The sequence below is a fragment of the Podarcis raffonei genome, chromosome 2, assembly GCF_027172205.1.
Source record: "Podarcis raffonei isolate rPodRaf1 chromosome 2, rPodRaf1.pri, whole genome shotgun sequence".
Lineage (NCBI taxonomy): Eukaryota > Metazoa > Chordata > Lepidosauria > Squamata > Lacertidae > Podarcis > Podarcis raffonei.
The window spans coordinates 23,314,523-23,336,607 of NC_070603.1; the positions used below are offsets into that span (position 1 = coordinate 23,314,523).

Genomic DNA, 22,085 nt, shown 5'->3' on the forward strand with positions numbered 1-22,085 from the left:
ACTAGGTAAGGTAAGGTAAAGGACCCCTGAACGGTTAAGTCCAGTCAAAGTGGACTATGGGGTTGTGGTGCTCATCTCGCTTTCAGGCCGAGGGAGCTGGCATTTGTCCGCAGACAGCTTTCTGGGTCATGTGGCCAGCAGGACTAAACTGCTTGTGGCACAACAGAACACTGTAACAGAAGCCAGAGCGCATGGAAATGCCGTTTACCTTCCCGCCGCAGCGGTACCTATTTATCTACTTGCAATGGCATGCTTTCAAACTGCTAGGTTGGCAGGAGCTGGGACAGAACAATGGGAGCTCACTCTGTCGCGGGAATTTGAACTAGCTAACTACTATACTTGGAGGCAACAGCCTTTTGGGAGCAAAATAGCAGTCAACAATATTGCTTTTGAAACTGATAGATTGGCCTCTCCATTACACATCTCTTCTTTCTTCTAGAGAAACAACATTGAAAGTGCCATGATACTTACGTTATTTTGAAACTTACTGTTTGATTCCTCAGTTTTCAGTAGAGAAAGTGTGGCAAATATAAAAAATATATACAAAAAAAGACAACTACTGAGTGAGGAGAGACATTAGGGGGTGCCCAGAAAGGACAGGGTCATCTCAGTGGCAGCACCCTGTTTATGGAACTTTCTCTCCAAATCAGGTTCCTTCTGAACAATTAGTTCACTATCAGAAATATATGGTTGCATATGCCCAAGTGCTTCGGAGTAGTTGACTGAACTCAATTTTTTACTTCTTTTCTTGCTCCACTATGCTTTGTAATTTTTTTTAAGCAGTTTTAACATTTTTGAAATTTTAAGTATTGATGGAACTATCATTTATAGGCCACTCAGGGGGCATTATGGTAACAAGGCAGGATACTTAAACAAATTCACTTTTAAAATTAAGTTGAGAGCAATTTTACACCTTCTGGACAATAGGGCATTGCAGCTGGTATTTACCATCCTTTGCAGAAGTGGGCACCCATAGGTGTCAGTGCTATTCCTTAAATTCTGAATATAATACAGTGGTTCTCATATTACACTGAACAATGAGGTTGCTTGTAGTCATTCAAAGGATGTTTTAAGATCTAAAAGACAGCATCTTTGGGATAATGGTAAGGAAAGTGTATGAAACAGACAACGTTCTGTCCCCTTAATGAAAATCTCTAGGGGAGACGGCTAAATGTAGAAATAAATAAATCTAGACTCCATTATACAGTCGTACCTCTACTTATGTATCCCTCCGGATATGTAAACTTTGGGTTGTGAACGTGGCAAACCTGGAAGTGTATACTTCCAGGTTTCACACCGTGTGTGCATGCAGAAACGCTCTATCACGTCGCACATGTGAGCAGAAGCAGCGCTTCTGGATACAGACTTTTCTGGTTGTGGACGGACCACCGGAATGAATTAAGTTTGTATTCTTTTAAGAAAGAATTTCAGTGCTGCCTCGTATTGGGATGACCCATTCACACAAGAGTTTTAGGAATTTTATCTTTTTGCATCTCCCTCAGAAATCAGGACTGAATTGTACTGTTTTGCATTTTTGTTTCTCAAAACTTATTTACAATATTACATAGCTACCTCCCAGGATTAGCATGGAAGTGACTTTCAAAAATTCAAATACTATTCATATTTTATATGACCCAAGAGATACCTTCAACTCTCAGGGTAATATCCAACTAAGTCATACTCAAAATTGGCCTATTGAAATTTATGGACTTGTTACTTAGTGGGTCTACTCCAAGGGCGACTAACATCAAATGTCACTCTAAGACTTGCTCATGGGTTACGTTTTAAAACCAGGAGAGAGATTACACCTTTTTTTTTTAAGCACACTCTAATATACAGTTTAAAAAGAAAGCTTTTTGACAATAAGATTTGGACGGGTTATGCTGGATCCTGAATAGAAAGACACAAAAAATCCTAGCAATCTAGTTGTTACTGGATACAACTAATGACATTTTACTGAAATATTTATAATAGCGGTACAGAAGCTTAAGAGACTACCTGCAGTAGTTCTAGAAACTATGCTCTCTTTGCAATACATAGCATGGATTCACAGAGCTTGTGTGAAAAGGTAAATGGCTTAAATATTAACCAGTGTATATTTACATTTACAGATAAATTCTTCAGGAATAGGAAAGTTTCCTCCCATTTCCCTGCCAAGATCAAGGTTCTCTTTTCTTTAAGAAAAAACAAAGTTTATAATTTTGCAGATTCCCTTCCTCTTCCTCCTTCAATTCCACAAAAGACAAAAATCCACTACCTTCAGTGTTCCATTTTCATGTTTGTGATCTTAGTAACTACTCTAAGGGAGAAAAAAAGAATGTGGAAGCCACATGACTGCTACTGAAAGCAGCAGACCCCTATTTTCTCCTCCTTTCTCTCTTCTAGAAGCGAAGCAAAGACACAGTAAGACATTATTGTGCCTTCCCACTTATTTGTTTGCCTCTTCCTGAAGCAAAAAACCTCAGAGTACAAGGATATATTATACATTTTGCTTTACTATACATTACTGGAGAAAACCTTTTGACAGAACTTTTAAATTATAGGAATATAGCAACTAAAGCAACATGATAAATGCACATCATCTAGACACCCTGATGTATGTAGATATGAGATTATTTCTAATAATGTGAGAGGTCTGAGATTAGCTAAGGATGTTGTCATTTTCCTCACTGAGTGTGTCTATAACACGTGTCTGATATTTTCTGTGTTCAACATAACTGTAGATGCCTTCCCACAAAAATCAACCTGCCATATGGATTTGTAACTACATAATCAGACACTTAGAAATAACTCCCCAAGTCTATGATTCTATAATTGAACTTCCTGAGTATGAGTGAGTGTTCATTTCCTTGTGCCATGACCAGCTGCAAATCAAATAAAATGCTAACTTATTTATTTATTAAATTTGTCTCCCACCCTTCCTCCCAACAAGCCCAAGGTTAACAAACAATTAAAAAAATTATTAAAAATAATTATAACGCATATGCAGACTGGGAAAGACCACAACTTAAAAGGCTTGTTGGAAGGGAAGGTCTTCAGCAGGTGCCCAAAAGACAACATAAATGCCTAATATTCAAAGGGATTAAATTCCAAAGGGTGGGTGCCACAACAACTAAAGGCCTGATTCCGACATTGTGAAGAACAATTTCCTGGTAAGCGTTCGAAATTAGCCAGGCGCCAGGCGCATTTTGCAACTGGCCTTTTGTAACTGGATGGAGATGTCCATCGCCACACTTGACACCTAGCATCTCCACCTGCCTGGCTGCAGTCAGCTGGTCTGCTGGGCACAGCAGCAGCAAAAGACATGTTACCCCTGATTTGCCCATCAGTTATCTGAACATGGCATCTCCTAGAATAGATCCTGAAGATTTAATGGTATAATACTAAGCACACCTTCCTGTGAATACGTCCCATTGCACAGAGGGGGAGGAATTCAATATAGTGCCCTTAGTACTACCTATACTAGCAGAATGACTTCCAAAAAAGAATGCACATGAAGTCAGCATACTTCTCATGGCTGGCTGTGCAACAGACTGCTGTGTGGCCCTGATGCTTGTTGTGCAACAGGAAGTTTCTGCTAGCACAACTGTTGCACTGAATTTTATACTCCTCTACCATTATTCTTGCCCTTACAGTCTAGAATTGCCATATTTTGAAGAGCAGTCCACACTCCCTAAGTGTCTCCCAGACAGGGCCGTCGTAAGCATATCCGGCACCATGCTGCAAAGCTCCCTCCAGCGCCCCCCCCCCTTTCCCAGAGTTTATTAGGGAGGACGGCGCTGCCGGTGGATCTGGAGGAGGCGGACAGCGGCTGGAGGGCGGCTCCTCCAGCGGGGAAGAGGTGGAGGCTGGACGCAGCACTTCCCAGCTCAGCTGGCTGCTTCGTGCCACGGTGGCCACAGCAAACGAAGGCTCCAGGCACGGCGCTGCTTCGGCGCGACATGGTGGAGGCGGGCGAGGGTGGCGAGCTGATGCCGGGAGGTGCTGCGTTCAGCCTCTGCCTTGGCACCCTGCAGAACTTGCCGCCCTGGCGCCCCACGCCACTAGCCTCTATGGGTAAGATGCCCCTGCTCCCAGATCTCGGAAGAGCATGCTCATCTCACAACTCCAATCTTAAACTTTCAGTAGCATGAATTCCAAGCATCTAGGTTCATGGGGATTCTAAAACCCTGAACTTGGAAATCACACAACCTTCAGCGGTCAAATCAGGAAATGTTATTAACAATAAAAGGTAGATCAAAATCAGGCAAAAGGTCAAAACAGAATACAAAATAAACCAGAGCACTGTGGCTCCAAAACCGCACTAATTTTACCCTACTCACTACAATATAGTTGTTCTAGTTTACTCACAAAAATTGAGTAATGAAATGTCTAACAAAGTTTGTCAAACTCTCTTGCAGCTTCCACTTGTACACCCACCGAAGCAAATCTAAAGCTGTCCAGTTAACAATCTGCTCATCAGTACTGACTTCCTTATACAAGACAATGTGGTGCTGAAGACAATTTATTTCGGTGATCATAGCTGCAGCATTTAATTCTGTGTATTTAGTTCATTGATTAAATCATCTTTTTCAGTATCCAACCATGTCTGGATTTGCAAGAAAGCAAACCGCAGGTGAAGCACATTCATCTGTATTGTATGTTTTGTTGTCATTGTTTGGGGGCGGGGGGCTTTCTTGACAATTCTCCCTCTCTCAACATGAAGAAGGGAAGGGAAAGGATAGTATTTCGGACACCTCTGTTATAGCAAAATTTGCAATGGGTAGCTTGAAGTGGCTATCAACACCTCCATCAAGAAAAATGTATTACCAAGACTGTAGGGCAGGGGCGTTTTGTTTTTACTCTCTTCTTCCCCTGCTTTTTTCTTCTTCCTAAAATTGCAACTAAAGATAGGAGGCAGGCTCTCCCTCATTCTGCAATCCTGTTAGATATACTTGCCTCCTGCAGCAACAAAACTGCTAGCACATTTGCAAAGCTAAGCAGTTTCAGGTATGGTTTCAAATAGGATGGGGGACTATTTGTTGAGATTCTTGCATTGAAGGGGGTTGGGATCCTTGGGGATGCTTCCTGCTATACAATTCCATAATTCCACTGACAGTGATATTCTCAGGGTGGGGCAGAAATCCAAGTGTCCCCCCCCCCTCAGCAGAATAAGTAGGAGGGCTTCTCAGCGGTCATCCACCTATTGAAGTAAGTGAAAAGTCCAGGGCCCGCCTCCCCCGTAAGACCCTCACAAGGGCAAGAGTCCAAAATGATTTAACTGTCCCTCTGTTCACTGAGTTCAATGGGATTAAGCCTCTTGGGTTAAGTGAGTCTAGAATGGCGGCCCAGGATCCTTCTGGGAATTACAAGATGAAGGAAACTACTGAAATGAGGAGGAAGGTGCAGAGATTGCAAAAGGGGTTCCAAGTGGGGTGGGGGTAGAATGAAGCTTGCCTTAATTCTCTCCCTCTTTCCCCAACATGTGTTTGAAGAGGCTAGCAGGACATATGCAACAAGCTGCCTTAGAGAAATGGTGGGGCAGATCAGGGTCTTTCTTCACAAGCAGAACTTCTTTTCAAGTAAAGATGTGCAAGATTGAGATGCACACACTCTTAAAGGTTTGTGCACTTGTCTACGCATGTGTTGCATGCACATACATGACTGAAACTCAGGAAGATTCCACATTCTGAAACAATGAATCTGAGAGTCTGATTGTCATCTGAATAGCTGGCATGTTATATTGTGTGGTTTTCACCACATGCATAATTTACAAAGGCCACGAACATCTTCTGAATGTAAAAATATATACCTCACACAAACTAAACTGATTTCTTTGCCGCTACTACACTAGCCTTTCATCCATGTTTCATTAAGAATTTTGAAGCACAGGGCACACTGAGACATAGGGTAAGATGGATACAGGCATTATCATATACAGTCGTAACTCTGGTTACGTAAACTTCGGGATGCATATGCAGCAAACCTGGAAGTATTTTACTGGGTTTCACCACGCGCATGCGCAGAAGCGGTCCACAGGTTGCAGAAACCTCAGGATCCAACTGTACCTCCGGAACAGATCCCATCCGCAACCGGAGGTACCACTGCATTTGGTTAGTAATGCACTAAATGATAAGGTAGAAATTCAACATAGAAGTAAGCCGAATGCTTGGGAAATACAAGCATTTCTGCTTGCCTGATAGATCTCCCCTCTCCTCCCCTCGCATGCAGTTTTGGAGGTTCTCCTGACCCCCCCCCAGCCAATTTGGGGGGCACCCATGGAGAGGAGACAGGGGAAACCCCACTGCAATAGCGGAAGTTCTTATGCAAACTTCCGCTAGCAGGACCAGTTAGTTGAATCCAGCCCAAAGTCTGAAATTTAAACTGTTTCTGCTCATTGCTCATCCCATTCGGAGACGGTGAATCATTTCCCATTTGGCATCCTTTCTGCCTACATGGCTGACTTGTGAGGCTTTTCCTGTATCCTTGTTATAGGTTAACTACTTCTGTATACCTGGTTTTAAGTAAAAACTCCTACTGCCAATTGACAGACCAGACCTTGTGCTGTTTTATCAGACATCATTAATCATCCCTTTCTGCTAAAGTGACAGAAGCACTTTAGAATAATCCTAGTTCGCCATTTTCCAAATATTGTACTCTAGTTTTCCTTAGTCTGAAAAATTTGAATAAATCCCAGCTTTTCCCCAACAGAAAAAAAATAATAATTTATTGACTGTATCTGATTTAAGACACTAATTCTGAAGGCGGCGCTATACAGAAAAGTGTAAAATCGGAGTTTCTTAGGGTTATTCTTGTCAGCTGAATAGTTCATCTTTATTTTTGTGTGTGTGGACAGAAGCTTAGAGAGTAGGAGAGGAGAGGAGAGGAGAGGAGAAAGAGCATTAAAAAATTACACTCTGTACAGACTGAAGGAATTTGGCAGCCCATCTGTTTAAACATAACTAAGCTAAATCTACAAAGTCATACTTTAAAGAGAACCAACATGTAGCAACACTTAGGTTTTACAAGTCATTAGCGTCTGTTTCACAAAACTAAACCTGTTTCTGTATTACTGACCTAACTCCAATCTGGATACTTTTAGAGGGCCCATCATTGTACCTTAAGGGCCTTGGATAAACCAGCTACTTAGAAGCAATGATAGCTATTGCTGTGATTAAACTCAAATACACATATGGAAATGTGAACCTTGATTCATGCCATGCAAGTGCACTAGAAGGATAACTGATGAAATGGCTTGTCTTGAAAGCTGGAAACACAAGTTATATTTTTGCATCTCCAATAATAAATACCCTTAAATGCCTTTTGATTAGTACATTTCTTCCTCTGTTGTAGGAAGGGAACATTTGGATTCAGCCCAACTTTGGGAGTGAGAAAACATGTAAGGCCAAAGCAGTACCAAAATTCATTTTTTGCATCACCACATCAGGCTCAAGGTAACAACTTTAAAGGGGTATCGTTCTACAATGAAATGCCCATTTTTATTAGCAAAGCTTGTCTAGACATCTTCCTGAAAGCCTCCAAGACACCCTCTACCTCTGTCCCAACTGCCTAAAAATATTGAAATCTAGAATAAGAAACAATTTAGCCTTATCGTTCTTGGTTGTACCCAGAGGGTCCCTTGTACAAATGGAAGGGTTCATTGTGGAAGGGGATTGAGGTCTATCAGAGGCTCCCACCAACTGCTTTTTGACCTGCACAATCTCCACACCAATCCACAGAGTCCTCCACACACAGAGTGGATCAATTTAAATAATGGTGGTTCAAATCTTCAAGAAAAGTGCTGATGTAAAATAGATTTTCCACTTCATATATTTCCTCAATGATGGTGCAAATCTGGCTACTAAACCATGTTAAGTTACAATTAAGTTGAGTATCACTTACATAATTTTATTCTTACAACCAACCGTGCATCTCTTTGATGTACTGCATTCATTTTGCACATTCTACCTATGAAGGAACTGGGTTGTATCCAATGCTACCACTGTATGAGTGGAAAAGGCTTGTTGGGTACCCTATGGGGGGTGGGGAGGCTGCAGGAGAAGGGAAGTCCTATTGTGTGAGCAGAAATCTATTCATGAAGTATTGAATGCAACACATAGGGTTTTTTTTAATATTCCGATACAGCGCCCATGACAGTTTGAGAGATCAAATATGAGAATACAGGAATCTGTATGCTGAACAATGCTATTGTCTTCTTTCCAGTGCTTCTCTTTTACTCTGCTACCACAAATCCAAAGCAGCAAGCAAAAAAGAAATGTCCATGACTGATATGTTGAAACAATACCTCATAGTTACTGGGAAGACTACATTTTTATGAGGTGAAAACAAAATACATAAGTAGAGGGTAAATATTCATAAATGAGAACTGAACAAACTGGTTCTTCGTTTAAATAGAAAAGGCTCCTTTAACTCTGTCTGGTAAAATCAATTAGCCTTGTTCACACATAGGAATCAACCACTGTTTAGGGTTCTGTGTACAAGCTTCTGTGATCTCAAACAAACTTCAGTTGCAAAAAAGCAGGCTTTGAATTATGCTTCTGAAACTGGTTTAACAAACCTGATGAATTATGGAAAATGAAACTGAATTGTGGTTTATTCTTATTTGTAGCCATGCGGTAATAGACACTCTGTAAAGTGTTTTCAAGTTAATAATGTAAGGCATGCAAGACTGAAGGAAATAAAAAAAATCTTGTTATAAAAATAATAATAAAGGCATTTTTCTATTAAGAATTGAAACATAGACAACTGAGAAAACCATGGAAGCCAACCAATAACTTGATTCTCTTGAAATTAAATTACCGTATTTCCTCGAATGTAATGTGCACCTTTTGGCCAAACTACTTCGCAAAAATTAGGGCACGTGTTAGATTTAATGGCACATTTACATTCACCAGCAAATATTATTTGGTTTCAAGGTTTTGAAAATTGAGGTGCGCATTAGATTCAATTGTGCATTAGATCCGAGTAAATATGGTACATTTTTAGGGTTATTCACAGAAACAATTTCAGCAATGCCCCCAAATATTTTAAGCACTGAAACAATTTACCTCCTATTGTATCACAAAATGGCCAGTAATGGCAGATAATCCTCTGGTACCCCCAAAGAATGACTGTGATCATTCAGTGAAATACTTTGAGGATACAGTCATTCACCTCCAGATAGACTTTGACACTGACACATTGTATCAAATCTGGACATCTATTTTTGTAACTCTAATGTAAACTTTATGAAATCCAGTTATGTTTCATATGCTGCAGGCTAAATTGTGTTTTATTGTTCATATACGTTTTAGAAAATAATAAAATATAATTTGAAAAACAGTTTAAAAAAACTATTTAAAGCATTCAAAAAAACTATAATCAGTGACAAACTAAAAATAGATTAAAATACACATTAGCATTCTACATACCTGAGTAGGTTTGTTTAAACTGATGTCAATAGACAGGGAGTTCCGAAGTCTAGGTGTTCTCACACTAAAAGACTGATTTATTGCAAATGTGGAATAAATATTATGTGGCACCTTGTAACAGTGCCAGTTCCACAGATTGAAACAGTCAAGCGGGTACATATGGGGGAAGGCGACCTCAAAGGTAAACTAGCCCCAAGCTGTTAAGGGTTTTATATACTAATAGTCACAACTTGAACTTGGTCCAGTAGCAAATCAGGAACCAGTATAAGACTCTGAGCACAGATGTTCTATTCTAAAAGATCTCACTGTCAGCAAACGTGCTCCGAGATTCTGCCCTGACAGCAGCTTTCAGATCAAGCACAAGGCAAGTCCTACATAGAGTACACTGCAGTGAACCAGTCTTGAAGAATCAAACGCATGAACTACTGTGGCCAAGCTTTCCCAGTCCAGGAAGCACTGTAGCTGTCATACCAACTGCAGTTGATTAAAGGCACTTTAGGCACTGATAAAAGGTGCTTCTAGCTTTTATTCCAAGACCAAAATAAAACAGAAGGAGGAAAATCATACATACAGTATTACATAATATTGTTCAAAATAAAAGAAGTGGCTGCTTAGAGCAACTGATACTGGTGGACAGGAAATTAGAGAGCTAAGGCAAAGGAAACTACTATTAACTTTGTAGTTACCACACATTAACAGACACAAAAGTAAGTCTGAAGTCACTTTTGCTACTTTCTAGACAGTATAAGTTGTTTAGTAACCTTTTTCATTCTGTTTGAAAGACTGCGGCAGTCTTACTATATTCACTGTGGCGACTTGTGCTTTTACAACAAGCACAGATGTTTTAACAACTACCGGTATACAAAATGGAATGCAACTACAGCAATCAGCTGAGATCAGCAGTGTATTCAGAAACCTGCTTTTTCCTCCTTAAGAACCAGGAGACATTCCCCAGCATTTTGGACCCACTTAGCACAATCAAGGATAATTCCTGAACCATACTCTATGTGTTATCCATAAATTATTGCTCTCTCTATATTATACACATACAGCAAATAAAGAAATATACTCTATCTGTTCAGTCAGCTTAGTCAATCATTAGCACTGTGATCTACTGGTTTACTTCAACTCACATTGTACAAAGGGGGAGAGGAGATTATGTCATTCTGAACAACATATCTATTTAACTAAAACACTTAATATCAAAACTCAATCATTCTAAAATCACAGAAAATGTGGATGGGAGAAGGAGAGGTTTAATTCATTATCAATATTTATTCATGAGTTACTTATCCCTAGCTTTCCCACAAATGTCACATGTCACTTTAACCTCAGAAATGATTTAAGACTGCATAACTGTAGATGACCATTACACTTTGAATTACCCACACTCCTGTGGAGCAAAACAGCAAACAAACGTAATGGTGTCAGGACACAAGGAAACTATGGGGGATATGGGGCATCTGACACAAGGCTGTAATTCCCAATGGCAGTCTGCCACATTTCTTATACAGTTAAATTGTGTCCACAAACACCTTGGCACAGTTGCACATATTTTCAGCCAGTCCTGTTCTTCCATCCAAAGTCTTTTTTACTCTTCCACTTCTCCAGAAAGCAAACACCTGCTAAATGCATCTCACATCTTAGAAATACTCCTACACTGTTTCGCACACACACATTTTTTGCTGTAGGAAACAAGATTTTAGTTGCCATGTTTTCTACCATGTCCTATTTCTGAAAACAAACACATGAATGTGCATAACAAATGTTAAAACCCCAGCCACCAACAGCCAGTTCAAAAAAAAATTTTTAAGACAACATTTCTAAGAGATATGCAAAGATGAGCAAATTTCACAGGCATAGGAGAGCTAGTGAGGTCTTACTCCTCTCAAGGGCCTTTGTTTTCCTTGCTTGGAATATAAATAAGACCCTCAGTAATAAGACTTTTAGCAACAATCTCAGATGTACTGGCCCATATATGGCACTAGAGGATGAAACCAGCACTACAATTTGTGTCCACAAGTTCGCAGAAAGATACCACACACAGTGCTGCTTTAGGGACTTACTCACACCATAACCTGCATCAGTTTAATCCAAATATAGCATTTTAATGTAAGGAATCTAAGCTTGGTTCAGATGTAATGTCAGGAATCCTGATCTATAATCCTAATTTGATGAACAAACACAAGCCATAGTATGCTAGTTTTTTATTTATAAATTTATTTATAAATTGGGTTTATACTGGTGGCCAGGAACTAGCAAGTTGCAGTTGTTTTATGATTTTCAAAATCAGAAAGTTGACTTAAATTGCTAATTTAAGCATCTCTTTTTTTCCAGGGTAATTTAAATCATGATTTCAATCACCAGTTTAAACCTGAGATATCCTTAATTCCTGAGATATCCACCCTGAGATATCCTTAATTCATGACAGAAAAAAATATAGAAAGGAGAGGGTGGCAAAGATTCCAAAGGAAGGAAGGGTTTTTTCAGTTGCAGGTTCAGTGAGAAAGGAGCAGAAATGGGACACAAACACTGGCTTAGCATTTTATTTTATTTTACAAAATTTATATACCACTTGATTGCAAGAAAGCGCTTAAGCAGTGAACAAAAACAAAAACCAATCTGGTATAGGAACAGAAGTTCCTGAGGAAGCATTTCCTGTCTTTGACCTTATTCTTCCCTGGTATCATATCAGCTAGCTGCTCTCCGCATGAACATGAAAATTCTTCCCTCCCTTGCCAACCTCAACTATGCTTAGTCATAGGGCTAAATTAACATCAGCCATGGCTAATACTGCCCCCTACATAAATGAATTTTGAGAATTGCATTGTAAACTCTTATTTGAGTCACACCTGCACCCAAATCCCTATGAAGTTAAATTGGAGAGAGATCTACAGATAAATACTTCTCTAGGCAGCTGGAAAGGTATATAAAATTCCCACAAATGACTTCAAGCATGAACCTTAAGTAAGGTTGCTATATGTCTGGGATTTCCCGGACATATCTGGAATTCTGCAGTCGTCAGTAGTGTCCGGGCAGAAATCGTTAAAATGTCTGGGAAAATTTGGATGTATAGCAGCCCATATCAGCAGTGCCGTTTTTGGTGACTTTCCATAAAAATACCTAAAAAACTGCTCAACAACTTTGCCAAAAGAAGCTCAACAACTTTTCTGTGTATTTTCACTGTTTGAAATATGGCAAGCCTACCTTAAGGAAAGTTCCCATAAAAGCTTTTATAGATGGTATCTAACACCACTGAAACCAAGTAGAATATACCCAGGAACAAAGGACACTTGTTGGCACTGCCAAGCAGACAGAGCGGATCTCATCAATATATATTACAAGACTGGCTAAGCTATGATCCTCCAGGTGTTGTTGCACTACAGCTTTCGTCATCCCTGACCATTGGCCAGGATGGCTGGGACAGATGGAATCAAGCATCTGGACGGCCACAGATTCCTCATTCCTAATAGAAGAAAGGTATATAAAGTATAGAAAACAAACAGCAACATTTAGTTGGCAAATGGTTGGAGAGTATGGAAGCTGTAGTCTAACAACATTTGAATGCCATAAGTTAGCCACTCTCAATATATATTGGGTTTGTCCTAAAAGAAATGCATTTTGAAATCATTGTGGATCATATAGAATACATTAAGGTAAAGGGACCCCTTACCATTAGGTCCAGTCACGGACGACTCTGGGGTTGCGGCGCTCATCTCACTTTATTGGCCTAGGGAGCCGGCGTTTGTCCGCAGACAGCTTCCGGGTCACGTGGCCAGAGCAGCGCACAGAAACGCTGTTTACCTTCCCGTCGGAGCGGTACCTATTTATCTACTCACACTTTGGCGTACTTTCGAACTGCTAGGTTGGCAGGAGCAGGGACATTACAGGCTATTAACTCCCAGTAGATCCCTTGCACATTCTTTTTGGTCACATAAATGAAACATAATTTTCTGGTGATTATAATATCTATCAGTTATAATTGGAAAAAGGAGGGTACCTTTCAATTGCTATTGAAAATTTGGTGTTTCTAAGAACAATAAAGCTTACTAATTTTGTTAAATTATTTTGTATAATAGTATTATAAGATGAACCCACGTATTAAATCTGTGTGAGGATGACCTGGCCTTATTGGTTACAGACCCTTTGACAACATCCCCTTTAAGAAGGAACTGGAATCTTTTGAGATTGTCTCGGGTCTTTGGGTTAACAATAAAAAAATCAGAAGCTTTATGTTTTCATATTTCTCCTAGGGATATAAGCTCATGAGAGACTGCTTGTTTCAATCTGGGCAACAAATCCATAATAAATATGATGACAAATATGAAGAAGCCGAAACTGATAATGACAGCTGAGAAAAAGGGACTGACTGAATTTTACATAGTATTCATTGACTCTTTGTTCCTTCCCCCCTTTTTTGCAGCTCTTTTCGTGGAAATTAAATCACTAAGTACTGGCATATAACATATAACAATCACTAAGTACTGGCAAGATTTAAAGGGAACTACTTTAACCTTGTGGCACCATAAGGTATGGTATTTACCTATTACCTATTTACCTATGCTATTTAGAATATATGGAAAAACTAATTCATGAAATCAGAGTATATGACTCTTCAAAATCAGATAAATGCATTAAAGATTGGTATAGTTTTATTACATTTGTAAAAGGAAAAGGAAAACCCACCATATTATGCTAGGATATGGAATGCATAATAATTTTAAGTAAGTATGATATTGTTTCTTCTATTATTTTAATGTTTGTGCCATCATTTCCCCATCAAATCTTTCAGGTCCTTATATGTCTCAATTTCTAATCACTTGCTCTATCTACTTACACTGTCTGGATTGAGGGGGTGAGTTCTTTACTGATTTGGGGGTCCAGTCCTTTGGAGTTAAAATGTTCTCATGGTATATATTTATTCTATTTCTTCATTTTGTTGTATTTTTTTTTAATGTTTGATATTAGAAATTCATTTTTAAAGGGTTTTTTTTAAGTCCCTGGAGGGAGAAAAGAGAAATGCTATGGGTTTTTTTAAAAAGAAAGAAGATATGAAATTACAAATGGTATAGACAAAGTTATAGAAGGGGGAAAACACTAGTTGTTTATAAATAATGTAATGAAGAAGAACCTAAAAGAAGGTTTAGAGAAGACATTTTACTCTACACTTTAGCAATCCTGACTGTCCTACTTTTGAAACTGCTCTTTCTCTAGCCAACAGAATCACAGGAATTGCTGTCAAGTCTGCATTCACATTATAGTCCATACATGTTACTGGATGGGAAAAGTCAGGATTTTTCACGTGAAGTATGGAAGTATGTGTGATATAGTCCTTATTAGGATATATTCCTCAATGGCATCTGCTTCCCCAATAAAAAAAAATCCCTTTCAGTTGCCTTTAAAAGAGAACTAAGAATCTAATATGATTATACTAAAGCTTCACCAGCAGCAGCACAGTCTCATTAACTAAGTGGCTATCCAATAGTTCTGATGTTGTCCTTAATGATACACCACATCTATTTAAAAAGCACAAATACTTCACCGCTAAGGTTAGGAGTCAGCATCCTTATGGACCCATGAATTCATACTGGAATTGAAAGGAAAATATCCACAGTATTTACCTGTGTAAACCTAAAGCATCAAAACATCTAACCAGCACATTTCATCCAGATTGATACTTTACCATACAATTACCATCCCAAACACTTAATTACTGCTATCTCAATTTAGAGCATTTTCATGATACATGCAGCACAATCTTATGCATAAGTAAATCCCACCAAGTTAAATAGGATTTCAGCCTTACTTTTCATCTGCAATGAAACACTTCTGAATGCTGCAGTTTCAGTATAGGCAGCAAAGCAAAACTCTGTTTTAAAACTAAAATACATTATATACAACGTAGTTTTTCATAGTATTTTGGATATCCAACTTAATTCAGTAGTCAATTTTTGGGGGTGGGGGGCACATAGCCCTCTCAAACAGCTAGCCCATTTTCAACATCCAGTTACAGAAGGCAGATGGTGACCCATCCCCATAAATCAACAGTAGTAAAAGTGCAAGTTCAGATCTGCTTGAAATATAGTGCACAACCAGAAACCTATTCTCATTCTAATAATATTCTTAGTGTTATTTTCATATATCGGTGCATTGTCAGCAGCCAAACACATGGCAACTTGTTGTAGACTGCACACTGACGTTTTGACAAGTAAATAAGACACACAGTGAACAAAGATACAGAACTATGAATAAGCTGGACATCCAGTAAAATTCAAAGTTATGTCTCTACAGTGGTTATAAAACAGAGATCTAAATAAACTGTTAAACACTTAGTGCAAAGGTATGCCAAACATTTCTCAGAACATTCTTAAAGCCTCAAAAGAATCAACCTTTTCTTCTAAATCAGGCCTAGGCTAAATATTTTATTTGGCTCCTCAAGATGGACATAGAAGTTGGGTATTAGCTCCAAATCAGTTCCTGGCCTCACATCAAACACTATCCTGTCATTTATCCAGTCAGTCAAAACAATGTTTCCATCTAAAACTTTTAATGTTTACGTCTTGAAAACTGCTAATTGAATCCAGTTTTTCCAATCCAGTTTTCACAGTCTATACTATCAAATACCGAGATAATAAATGTGAAATAAATAAATACTACATATTGCTTACAGAACTGAACCAGGACAAGAAAAAAAGGTTGAAGCCAAAACAGAAGACTGCTAGCCTCATAAAATTTAAAAACACTAAAACTAGATATGTCAACATTCTTATAGTAAACTACTTCTAATCACACTCAAGGAAGAACTTTAGCTCAATAAAGTTTTAGCATTTAGAAGTTCCTGAAGTATGTTTCATACCAAAATGGATTATCAAAACCACAAAGTACAAGAGATTTAGATATTCTAAAGCAAACCCTAAGAAAACCACTTTCAGCCACTCCTATACATGTTTACTTAGGTGTCCCACTGAGTTCAATATTACTTACTTTCAAATACTTAACAATATTTTTTCTATAGCAACTTTCCTTATGCATTTAAAGCTTCCCTACAAAAAAGAATGTGATGCATGACATGCACATTTAAAGTTAGCCAAAATACAGAATATTTAATCTTAATGGTATTAAGGGTTTTTGTCTGCATTCATTCATTCATTCATTCATTGAATTTATATACTGCCCAATACCTGGAGGTCTCAGGGAAGTTCACAGAACAAAATCAAAATATAAAACCACAAAATATATAATCAAAATAAAATGAACAACCCAATAACACCCCCCCAAAAAACACACATTTTAAAAGGTCATAGGGTATCTGCTTGATGTCTATAATTTTACAATTACCTATAATTTTTTTCTAATACTTAAGTAGTGTTATGTACTTTGAATACTAATTAATCCTTCCCTGAGACAAGCTACTATAGTTCCAAAATTACAAATCTGAGAGCATTAGAAAATGTGCAAGGGGAAGGGACAGACGTAATGACTACCTATCCACTTGCTGGTTTAAAAAGATTGTAAAGCACGTCTTTGGTAAATCCAGTCTTTGTTGAACTTCACTGTTCCTTCTCCAGAGCAGCGGCAATACCAGCTGCAAAACAGTCCTTCAGCCAAGTTTTAGACCAAGGATGTTGCGCTCCACAAAGTGCATTTGCCCAAACTTCTTTCTGCAGCTTTACCTGATTTCTTTGGCTCTGCATATGATGCTGGACATCATATGGACCACAAAGAAGGCTGATCACCAAAGAATTGATGCTTCTGAATTATGGTACTGGAGGAGACTCTTGAAAGTCCCATGGACTGCAAGAAGATCAAACCTATCCATTCTTAAGGAAATCAGCCCTAAGTGCTCACTGGAAGGACAGATCCTGAAGCTGAGGCTCCAATACTTTGGCCACCTCATGAGAAGAGAAGACTCCCTGGAAAAGACCCTGATGTTGGGAAAGATGGAGGGCACAAGGAGAAGGGGACGACAGAGGACGAGATGGTTGGACAGTGTTCTCGAAGCTACTAACATGAGTTTGACCAAACTGCGGGAGGCAGTGGAAGACAGGAGTGCCTGGCATGCTCTGGTTTATGGGGTCACAAAGAGTAGGACATGACTAAACGACTAAACAACAACAAATGATGCTCCCATCACCCCTGACGATTGGGCTATGCTGGCTGTGGTTGATGGAAGTCCAACAACATGTGCAGGGCCACAAGTCCCCCCCCCCAATAAATATGCATATATCAACTTTGGAAATTTCCCAATTATGTTCTTGCAGAATTAGAACTAGAGCCACACAAACAAGAATGTATATGTTAGTAAAATGCACAAGAGATTATAGAGACTGCAAGATGGTACCATTCAAAAATGGTTGATGATAATACAAGCTATTAGTAAGAACAACCTCTGCCTGGCTGAGTACAGGTCTGCTTTTAATAATGATTTACAGCTATCATAGTGCTACCTGAAAACAATCTTGCCCTGAGGGGAGATGCAATCTAACTTTCATATAAAATTAATCCAGGGCATACATATGTGTGTTTTGTTAGTTTTAATTTATGCTTACTTTTTAAATATTTTATGTAAGCGACCGTATTTCACAAGGTTTACCTGAAATACAGTATACAGTAGAAAGAAAGTGCTATCATCATTTTCCCGAGACACTGGCTTAAAAACACATATCTTTTTTGTTTAAAAAAGTCTTTTTTTACTGTAACAAACAAGCATGGATATGAATCCTAAATCCTAACAAGTGAGGTGGAAATAGAAACTGAAGTAGGAGTCCTACAAGACAACTGCCTCAAAACATTTTCCAAGCAAGGCATCTGAAGATTTTCAAAGATGTGCTATTAAGGTTAAGACAGAGAATATGAGGAGAAATTATTTTGAGGAGATATGGAAGGTATTTGTAGAATTTGTACTGTTAAAACGGAAAGGGGTCAAACCATCTCAAGAGGTGTTGATGTGTTGGGAGGCTGGGTAGTTACGATGGATGGTCTCGGGTGTGGGGTGGCACTTTTTTTAATTACTTTGTAAAAATTAATAATAGTAATAGTAACAGTAATAAACTTGAAAAAATATGATTTGCAAAGCTTAAAAGCACGTTTTTGCTCTGCGCTATGGTAGCATAAGCATCAAAACAGAACCACAGCTATTGCACATTCCAGTCAAACCAGCTTGTTCCAAAAAGCCTTTCCTTCCATCTCCAGACTTCTTTAGAGACCCAAACACATACATATATATATCCACTTTTGGAAAGAAAGAAAATACCCAAAAGGTTCGTGCTCTTGCCCTCTCCATCTCATCAAGGCACAACCTTACACAACCTTCCTTTGCGGAAGTGGATTTCCAGCAGGGCGAAAACAAGGGCGCAAAGCGGCAGAGACTCATTCAAGTTTAAGCTGCCAGAGGAAAAGGATCAAACTCTCTCTAACCCTGCCCTTGCTTCACAACTTACACTTAAACCCACGTCCCAAAGCGGCCTCACATCCTAACGAACCGGTTGAGCAATCCAGATGCTGGAGAGATAGAGAAAGGAAAAACCTCTCACGATGCTCGAGCCCTGGAGTTTCAGACTGGCTTTATCGGAAGAGTCCGACGCTTTGCAGGATGCGTCCCTTCAGGGCGTCGTGTGCAGCAACCGTTGCACCTGGAAGCTCGCACCCCTCGGCAAACTCTTCACCCCCCCACTCACGATAGCTGAGATCGCGGGGTGGGAGCGTGGGGTGAAGAGCTTACTTTTCTGCCGAGGCCTGGAAGCTTTCGAGAGAGTCTCACATACACAAGGCAGTGGGGGAAGCAGCTCGCTCCTCGAGGCTCCCGGCCAGTGGGTTGAAACACAAACACACACAAACACCTCACGTTTCCCTTATTATTGTTTTTGAAAACAAACGGCGAAATTCTCTCTCCTTTCCTCACCAAACCTGGGGCCCTTTTCTCTCCCCACCCCCACCGCCCTCTTCAGCGTCCCGCAACTTCCGAACGGCTTCTCCACAGACGTGAATTATATTCCCCTCGCAACACCCTTCTTCCCCCACACAACGCCTCTTTCTTCTCGGGTGGCCCTTCCATTGTCAAAGCCGACCCGCTTTCCCCCCCCATACCCCACCCCACAAGGCAAACGAGGCCCCTCGGGCCTCGCTCTCCTCCTCGTAACGTGTGTATCGGGAGCGAAGCGTGCGCGCCGCCTGCCTGCCCGCCCGCCCCGCCGCGCGCAACGGCTCCTCTCACCTGTCAGTCGCAGCTTGACGGGCCCGTTCCTCCTCGCCCCTTGGTTGGACATGACCCCCGGGAATCCCTCCCGAGAGCCCGGCGGTAACCCTCCTTCCCTGCCGCCGGGGACGGGGGCGGCGCGGGAGGGAAAGGGAAAGAGAGAGAGCCTCTAATGGAGTCGGGCTGGACGCGCCTCACGACGCCGAATGGAGAAAAGCCCGGATGTGCCCACTGTCGCCATGAGCGTCAGGAGGCGGAGGCGCAGCCGCCTTGCCCTTCCCTTCCCGCCCGAGGCTGAGGCGGCGAGTACAACAAAGCGGCAGACGGGGGAGAAGCCTGAGGGGGGAGCGGCGGAGTCGCTCGCGCCAAGGCCGGCCGGCCGCTTCGCTCTCTCCCCCCCCCTCCCGCTTCGCCGCCTCAGGCCCAGTTCCTCACAGGCCTCGCCTCCTCGTGGAGGAGCAGCAGTAACGACAGGGCCCCCCTTTCAAGGCGGCGGCGGCGAGGCGTCGCGGGCGGCCCTTCGGTGAAAGGCCCCCTCGTTCTGGAGCCTCCCGAGGCCGCGCGGAAGAACATCGATGGGGGCCCGACCCCCAGCGCGCTTTGCGAGAACTCCAGGCACGGCCAGCTCCGTGATGCCGGCTGTCCAACAAAAGAAGCTTAAAGACTCTCTCAAAAAATGTCATATAAACGCCCACAATGGGGAAACAATCTGCCAGCGCTCCACTTGGGGAACAGCAGAAGCTTCCTAGGAAAGCTGGGCCTGTCCCTCGACATCCCCCCAAAAAGCCAAAGAGCTGCACCAACAAGCCCTCTGCAGTGCCACAAACCCAACTCAATGGTGGTGTAAAGTTGGAAAGTGTTGATAGCTTCTCCTACCTTTCCACAAGGGCCAGTGCCAAAATCTGGCATCGGCGAGCGCAGTTTTGTCCTGACAGAAGCGCAGAGTGTTTAAGGACCGGGATGTTCACAGGGAAACCAAAATTCTCGTTTACAAAGTTATCGTGCTACTAAGCTTACTGTATGTTTGGACCACTTATAAACGCCAACTCCTCAAAAGATTGCATCAATGGTGTCTCCAAAAAAAATTACGTATCACTGGGGAAAACAGGTGAACTAATGCCAGGGTACTGGAAGAAGCAAATATCACCAGTGTCAAAGCAATGATTCTTCAACATCAACTTCGTTGGACTGGTTGTGTTGTTCGGATGTCTGATTATCGTCTTCTAGGGCAGCTACTCTATTCTGAACTTAAGAATGGAAAGCATAATGTTGGTGGTCAACAAAAAGGGTTTACAGATCAAGGTAAATTTTTAAAAATGTAGTATAAACACCAGCAATTGGGAAACACTCGCCTGCGAGCGCTCCAATTGGAGAACATCCAGAATTGGCCTCCACTTATGGACACACCGTTAAGACCGTGTTCATGGAAAACAATCTTGCTTGGCTACAAGTGATCACCAAAGGAAGAAGAAGAAGAAGCTTCAGGCACCAAAGCTTTTGCTTTCTTGGTTTATCGCCGCCACAAGTTCTTCACACTGGGCTTCAGCAAAGCACATTAGTTCATCAGACAGCCCCTCTACAATATCAAGCAACACAATGATAATGCGTTATATGTAGGGCTGCCCCTGAAGATGATTTGGAAACTTCAGCTAGTGCAGAATCTGGCAGCCAGGTTGCTCGCTGGAGCAAGACAGTTTGAGCATATCGGCTACCATTGAGTTTCGGGGCCCAGTTCAAAGTGCTGGTTTTGACCTATAAAGCCTTAAACGGCTCAGGACCACAATATCTCAAGGTCCACCTCTTTCCATATGAACCTACCCGGACCCTGACGTCATCTTCTGAGGCCCTTCTTCGCGTGCCTCCTCAAGAGATCTAGAGGGTGGCAACACAAGGACGGGCCTTCTCTGCAGTGGCTCCCCACTGTGGAGTGCTTTCCCCAGGGAAATTCGCCTGGCGCCTTCATTATACAACTTTAGGTGCCAGGCAAAAACGTTCATTTTTAACCAGGCCTTTGGTTGATTTGATTGACATACTATGCTCTTTTAAAATGTGGGGTATTTGGGGGGGGTTATTGGGTGGTTGTTTTTATTTTGATCTATTATTTGATTATTGATGTAAACCTCCAGTTTTACCTCTATCTTCAGTACGTTGTATTTTATTTTATTGCTGTGGCTAGTGTCTGATGCAAATAAAGATTCCTCTGAATTCCAAAGCTTTTGATGCGCTTTTTACAAGTGGTACTTACCTGATCCTAGTCAGGTGTCCACAGGATTGCAGGATTTCTGGCACCTAGGAACATCTGTCTGAACAATTCCTAACAAAAATGCCTCCGGTCTTTTCCGGAAGGTAGCTTTAAACATTTTTTTCATCTCATTATAAATCATTTCCCAGTATTCTTTAAGCTCCATTTCTTTACATTTCCAACACAAATCCGATTCTGATTAGCCAGTCTACTTGGGGTTGAATACCACCTGTGAATC

The 22,085-nt window shown here is 40.9% G+C and overlaps 1 protein-coding gene across 1 annotated transcript in view; it reads right to left on the bottom strand.

Moving 5' to 3' along the window:
* SMURF2 (SMAD specific E3 ubiquitin protein ligase 2) overlaps nucleotides 1-20,252 on the bottom strand; it is a 69,724-nt gene extending 49,472 nt beyond the window's left edge. The window contains exon 1 of the mRNA XM_053375308.1: nucleotides 19,624-20,252. Coding sequence (XP_053231283.1) covers nucleotides 19,624-19,675 — 52 coding nt within the window. The 5' untranslated portion in view covers nucleotides 19,676-20,252. The remainder of the gene's footprint in view (nucleotides 1-19,623) is intronic.
* Nucleotides 20,253-22,085: the final 1,833 nt, after the last annotated feature.